Source organism: Melanostigma gelatinosum, assembly GCF_949748355.1.
Source record: "Melanostigma gelatinosum genome assembly, chromosome: 3".
Lineage (NCBI taxonomy): Eukaryota > Metazoa > Chordata > Actinopteri > Perciformes > Zoarcidae > Melanostigma > Melanostigma gelatinosum.
The window spans coordinates 1,477,212-1,484,711 of NC_136636.1; the positions used below are offsets into that span (position 1 = coordinate 1,477,212).

Here is a 7,500-nt window from a genome sequence, read left to right on the forward strand (position 1 = left end):
TATATATTTATATGTATATATATATTTATATATATATATATTTATATGTATATATATATATATATATATATATATATATTTATATATATATATAAATATATATATATATATATATTTATATATATATATATATATATATTTATTTATATATATATATATATATATATATATATATTTATATATATAAATATATATATATATATATTTATGTTTAAATTTATGTTTAAATGTGTGTGTGTGTGTGTGTGTGGGTGGTGTGTGTGTGTGGTGTGTGTGTGTGTGTGTGTGTGTGTGGGTGGTGTGTGTGTGGTGTGTGTGTGAGCGTGTGTGTGTGAGCGTGCACGCTCTCTACCTCCTCCAGTTTGAACGTGATCATGGTGAAGGCTCTGAACACGCAGTCCGTCTGCCCCGTGATGGTGATGATCCTCTCCGGACAGGAGCCCTCCGAGATGTTGATCCTCGCACTGCTCTGTGGGTCCGGACAGAGATGGAGGAACAAGGGAAGGGAGGGGAGGGAGGGGGGGGAGGGGAGGGAGGGGGTTATTAATTTTGGGTGGGGGCAGGAGGGAGGGAAAAGGGGGAGGTAAGGGAAGGGATGAGGGGATAATGCAAGGGAAGGCAAATAAGGAAAAACAATCGGGGAGGAAGGGAGCAGAGTGGAGTTACGAAGGAAGGGGGGAGGGAGGGTGGAGGATAATGGACAGAGGAAGGGGAAAGGGGGAACACAGGACAGAGAAAACACATTAGTGGGGGGGAGGAGGGAGGGATATGTGGGCCACTAAAGAGGAAGAGGAGGAGAACCAGTTGTTTTCTCCCCACACTGCTCCCCCGCTCCCTAAAGGAGACTCACCTGTGATGAGGGAGGAGAGAGAGGGATTACGAGGAGGCTGGAAGAGGGAGGAGAGAGGACGAGGCAGGCGGATGAGAAAGAGCGATGTCGTAAATCGAGTGTTTTCCATGAGAGGAGGTAGACGAGGGAGGGGGGGGAGGAAGGAGAGCAGAGGAGGAAATGAAAAGGCGGTGAGAATATATTGGGGGAGATTAGGGAGAGAAGATTATTTTTGACGAGGAGGACGATGACGGGAGGAAGATGGGAGTCAAGCCAGGAAATGAGAGGAGAGGTGGGTGGAGGAAGAGGAAGAGGAGGAAGGGCAGGAGGAGGAAGAGCAGGAAAGGAAAGTGAGAAAAAAGGAAGGACCAGGAGGAGAGGAGAGGAGACAAGGTGGTGCAAATATTTGAGGAGAAGGTGAAGACGGAGAGAAGGTGCAGCAACAACAGCACGAGGACGGACGGGCGGGATGAGCGTCGCGGGATTGAAGTGTGAGTTCGAGGACGTGGAGATAAACAGAGCGTGCAGCTTTCAGTCTCCCTTCACCATCAATGCTCTGCTCTATTCCGTCTAACTGTAAATATGTGTTTGTGCCACGATTACAATTGAAAAGCTGACATTGCACATTGACTTTCACTGTAACACAAAATAAACGCGTCCAGGAAACGGAAAAATCATTTCTCGTCTGTGAACTGAGATATAATAAAGATGTCCTTTACATTTTAAAAGTGAAACAAAGGCTTTCCATTTGTGCAGAGCTCTCCACGCTGGTTTCACCTCACTGAGAGACAAAGTTCTCCACAAACCATCAGCCAACGCGTCGCTTCGACCCCCAAACGTTCAGCTTAGCGTCAGAGCGGCATGTGTTAGAGCTGCATTCTCTCCAGTGTCCACCAGGGGGCGACTCCTCTGGTTGTATAGAAGTCTATAGAAAATGACTCTACTTCTGTCTCCCCCTTAAACAACCCACCTGCTGCTGCTGGTCTGGGGACTGTGTGACTGTGTGAGTGAGTGACTGTGTGACTGTGTGAGTGAGTGTGTGTGTGTGTGTGTGTGAGTGTGTGTGTGCTGCATCTACAGCGATTGTTGATGAAGCAGTGATGGAATAATTCTCTCCATTTATTATCTCAATAAAAATATATTAGCTGCCATCTCTACTCAATCTGTTTACTGCTATCCATCTATCTATCGATTCATCTATTCATCCATCTATATATTCATCTATCTATCCACCCATACATTTACTAGTCTGTCCTTCCTTCCCCCACATTCCGTTCATTGTTCTTTTTTTCATACCCCCTCATTATCCATCCATCCACTCTCATCACTCACTCACTCACTCACTCACTCACTCACTTTTATCCTTTTATCTAATCAGTCACATTATCATTAATCTATCGACCCCCCCCCCCCCCCCCCCTTTAACTGCTCATTCGTCTCACTGTTTTGCAATCACACCATCTATTATTTCCCGGACCCATCTGTCCTTCTTCTGATACTTACGTAACCCCTGTAGTATTAATTACCCTCTCACACCCTCCCCTCCCTCTCGTACCCTCCCCTCCCTCTCGCACCCTCCCCTCCCTCTCGCACCCTCCCCTCCCTCTCACACCCTCCTCTCCCTCTCGCACCCTCCCTCTCGTACCCTCCTCTCCCTCTCGTACCCTCCTCTCCCTCTCACACCCTCCCCTCCCTCTCGTACCCTCCCCTCCCTCTCACACCCTCCTCTCCCTCTCGTACCCTCCCTCTCGTACCCTCCTCTCCCTCTCGTACCCTCCTCTCCCTCTCACACCCTCCCCTCCCTCTCGCACCCTCCTCTCCCTCTCGCACCCTCCCCTCCCTCTCGTACCCTCCTCTCCCTCTCGTACCCTCCCCTCCCTCTCGTACCCTCCCCTCCCTCTCGCACCCTCCCCTCCCTCTCGTACCCTCCTCTCCCTCTCGTACCCTCCTCTCCCTCTCGTACCCTCCTCTCCCTCTCACACCCTCCCCTCCCTCTCGTACCCTCCCCTCCCTCTCGCACCCTCCCCTCCCTCTCGCACCCTCCCCTCCCTCTCGTACCCTCCCCTCCCTCTCGTACCCTCCTCTCCCTCTCGTACCCTCCCCTCCCTCTCGTACCCTCCTCTCCCTCTCGTACCCTCCCCTCCCTCTCGCACCCTCCTCTCCCTCTCGTACCCTCCCCTCCCTCTCGTACCCTCCTCTCCCTCTCGTACCCTCCCCTCCCTCTCGTACCCTCCCCTCCCTCTCGCACCCTCCTCTCCCTCTCGTACCCTCCCCTCCCTCTCGCACCCTCCTCTCCCTCTCGTACCCTCCCCTCCCTCTCGTACCCTCCCCTCTGCTCACCCTCCTTCTAACCTTTCCTTCACCTCACTTGTTTCCCGGCTTCCTTCGCTTCCCGTTTCTATAGATCCGCGTTATTATTAGATGCTCAGAACAAGAACCGTCGTAGTATAGAGAGCGAGGATGTCTGTGTCTTGCGGGAGGGAGTTAAAAAGGTCAAAGACATGTCTCAGTCTCGTGTGACGCATGAATGTCGTTACGCACACAATAACTCCTCCGTTCTTTCTTTTTGTCACTTCACATCATGTATCGTCTGTCCTGACTGCAATGTAACGGCATGCGCGTCAACATGCTACGCTCAGAGGAGGTGATGTGGTGTAGAAAGTGAGGGAGACTAGTTACTGAGGAAGGGTCAGACAAACACTCTCAACCAGGAGACCCGTGTTCCTGTCCCGACGTGTTGTCGAGTTATTGTGAAGTTACGTTCGTGATGTTTGTGACGTGTTTTCCTGTTACGTTGTTTACGTTTATCTAAGTTGACGAAGTTATGTTAAGACGGTAACGACGCGGCAAAGAGAAGACTCGAATGCGTCATCATCACACCCAGAATGCCCTTAATATGCTTTCTGTACGCGATGCATCTCTGTATGGGATCAGAATGAACAAACATGTTTTTTTAACGAAATATCACAATTTTAAGCTGAGTTTTGGTTTATTTTTCTGACTGAACGTTCGTCACACATGATGTGTTCAAGAGCCGCCGTAAAGATGAAAGTCTGACCATAATGACGGCTTTTTGAAGCTTCCGGCCGAGATACACGGCGACTATTTAAAGACAAAAAGGTTCAGAGGGTTCATTGATCCACTCTCTCCCATGTGTGAGAAACTGGTTCCTTTGCTGTTCCTGTTTCTCCCTCTCTCTTCCCCCCCCCCGTCTCCTCATCCTCCCGCCCGAATGAGTGAGATGTGCAGCAGAACGTCGTCTTGCTGTTGCAGCGTGGGCCTCTTGTCTCCATTACTCTTCATTTGGAGAGGACGGATGGACAGCCATGTCAGTCAACTGGGTTACTCTGCTCTGCTTTATTAGAGAGCCATGCTGCCAGTGTATGTGTGTGTGTGTGTGTGTGTGTGTGTGTCCAGGTACGTGTGTGTTTCTGTGATGAAGAGCTACAGCCTGACATCAGTGCTGTTATTGACTCGATGAACAGGGACTCCTTGCATGCTGTGTGAAAGTGTGTCCATGTGGTGATTCTGTCTCCAAAAAAACATTGTGCTAAAAAAAGATGCAGCCTTGAAACACTGGATTTCAGCAGTTCATTAGGGGAAGTGAACGCCGGTGTGTGTGTGTGTGTGTGTGTTTGATCCGTCAGTTTGCCGACACAATGAGGTGATGGAGTGAGGTTTGCACGGGGAATAAAGAAGAGTAATGAGAGGAAGACGACGCTTGTAATCCAGTCCGACTGTATATCCAGAGTTGTGGTTTGTCCTTGAGAGGCAAATATCCATTTCAATATTCAGGCTTCCTGCTCCGAGAGCTGCGCCGTCAGACAGAAAGACAATCTGTTGTCTTTCCTCCTCCCGTCTCTCTTCAGAGGCGATACCTCGGTTCAGTTCGGATTTGTTTTTCCAACAAGGTTGATGAGGTTTTCAGTTTCGTTTGCAGTGTTGGTCTTGGATACAGTGTTCCAACTGTTTTGATGCAGTTTCACTTTCAGTTTCAGTTTAATATCGAAGGGGTGGACGGTTCATTTCGGTCAACGTATCCTCGTACAACGGCTCGTATGATATCTCACGAAAAGTTGCTCTTGGTTTTAAACTTGCATTCTCGCTAGTGTCCACCAGGGGGCGACTCCTCTGGTTGTATAGAAGTCTATAGAAAATGACTCTACTTCTCTCTTGATTTATTACCTCAGTAAACATTGTAAACATGAGTTTATGTCTCAATCTCTAGTTTTAAGTCTTCTTCAATACAGCATGATGTTCATTTAGTACATTATGGTCCATTTAGAGTCACACAGACCATAAAGCAGGGGATGCTTTAGGGCGGGGCTACACGGTGATTGACAGGTCTCTACCAGAGACGTATACGCGTCTCTACGTCACTCCTCCTCAGTCCAGATATAATCACTTCCTGTTCACTGGTTGCAAAAAATAACGTGATTGGACGTGTTCATCAACGGCTCTAACAATATTGTGCTCTTTGTGATCCTTCATGTTGCACAACTTTTATGAAATTGCCAAATCACCAAAGTTGCGTTTGACACGTTCCCGACGCACTCGGCAGAACGAGAGTCTGAGAGTCTCACTCGGACCCAGCAGCCCTGCTGGGGTCATCAAAATAAAGTCGTTCAATTATGATCGGATAAAGGTCCAACATGTTAAACATGTTCGAGATTATCACAGACGTTCACGGCAGTTTGTGAAATACGTATGAAATGCAATCTGTTGGTTTGTGTGTACGAGGACATTTCATGAAGCTCGGCACGAAAACAAGGCCAATAGAAGGACAGTTAGGATGAACGTTTGTTTCTATTGATGAACGTTTGTTTCTGTTGATGAACGTTTGTTTCTATGGATGAACGTTTGTTTCTATGGATGAACGTTTGTTTCTATTGATGAACGTTTGTTTCTGTTGATGAACGTTTGTTTCTATGGATGAACGTTTGTTTCTATGGATGAACGTTTGTTTCTATTGATGAACGTTTGTTTCTGTTGATGAACGTTTGTTTCTATGGATGAACGTTTGTTTCTATGGATGAACGTTTGTTTCTATTGATGAACGTTTGTTTCTGTTGATGAACGTTTGTTTCTGTTGATGAACGTTTGTTTCTATGGATGAACGTTTGTTTCTATGGATGAACGTTTGTTTCTGTTGATGAACGTTTGTTTCTATTGATGAACATTTGTTTCTATGGATGAACGTTTGTTTCTATGGATGAACGTTTGTTTCTATTGATGAACGTTTGTTTCTATGGATGAATGTTTGTTTCTATGGATGATCGTTTGTTTCTATGGATGAACGTTTGTTTCTATGGACGAACGTTTGTTTCTGTTGATGAACGTTTGTTTCTATGGATGAACGTTTGTTTCTATGGATGAACGTTTGTTTCTATGGATGAACGTTTGTTTCTATGGATGAACGTTTGTTTCTATGGATGAACGTTTGTTTCTATTGATGATCGTTTGTTTCTATGGATGAACGTTTGTTTCTATGGATGAACGTTTGTTTCTATTGATGAACGTTTGTTTCTATGGATGAACGTTTGTTTCTATTGATGATCGTTTGTTTCTGTTGATGAACGTTTGTTTCTATTGATGAACGTTTGTTTCTATGGATGAACGTTTGTTTCTGTTGATGAACGTTTGTTTCTGTTGATGAACGTTTGTTTCTGTTGATGAACGTTTGTTTCTATGGATGAACATTTGTTTCTGTTGATGAACGTTTGTTTCTATTGATGAACGTTTGTTTCTATGGACGAACGTTTGTTTCTATTGATGAACGTTTGTTTCTATGGACGAACGTTTGTTTCTATTGATGAACGTTTGTTTCTGTTGATGAACGTTTGTTTCTATTGATGAACGTTTGTTTCTATTGATGAACGTTTGTTTCTATTGATGAACATTTGTTTCTGTTGATGAACGTTTGTTTCTGTTGATGAACGTTTGTTTCTATTGATGAACATTTGTTTCTGTTGATGAACGTTTGTTTCTGTTGATGAACGTTTGTTTCTATTGATGAACGTTTGTTTCTATTGATGAACGTTTGTTTCTGTTGATGAACATTTGTTTCTGTTGATGAACGTTTGTTTCTATGGATGAACGTTTGTTTCTGTTGATGAACGTTTGTTTCTGTTGATGAACGTTTGTTTCTGTTGATGAACGTTTGTTTCTATTGATGATCGTTTGTTTCTATGGATGAACGTTTGTTTCTGTTGATGAACGTTTGTTTCTATGGATGAACGTTTGTTTCTATTGATGAACGTTTGTTTCTGTTGATGAACGTTTGTTTCTATTGATGAACGTTTGTTTCTGTTGATGAATGTTTGTTTCTATGGATGAACGTTTGTTTCTGTTGATGAACGTTTGTTTCTGTTGATGAACGTTTGTTTCTGTTGATGAATGTTTGTTTCTATTGATGAACGTTTGTTTCTATTGATGAACGTTTGTTTCTGTTGATGAACGTTTGTTTCTATTGATGAACGTTTGTTTCTGTTGAACGTTTGTTTCTGTTGATGAACGTTTGTTTCTATTGATGAACGTTTGTTTCTGTTGATGAACGTTTGTTTCTATTGATGAACGTTTGTTTCTATTGATGAACGTTTGTTTCTATTGATGAACGTTTGTTTCTGTTGATGAACGTTTGTTTCTATTGATGAACGTTTGTTTCTATTGAT

The 7,500-nt window shown here is 44.6% G+C and overlaps 1 protein-coding gene across 1 annotated transcript in view; it reads right to left on the bottom strand.

Moving 5' to 3' along the window:
- Positions 1-7,500, bottom strand: part of pcbp4 (poly(rC) binding protein 4) — a 34,494-nt gene that overhangs the window by 21,210 nt on the left and 5,784 nt on the right. Inside the window, exon 4 of the mRNA XM_079265787.1 lies at positions 353-469. Within this exon, the coding sequence (XP_079121913.1) occupies positions 353-469 (117 nt within the window). The remainder of the gene's footprint in view (positions 1-352; positions 470-7,500) is intronic.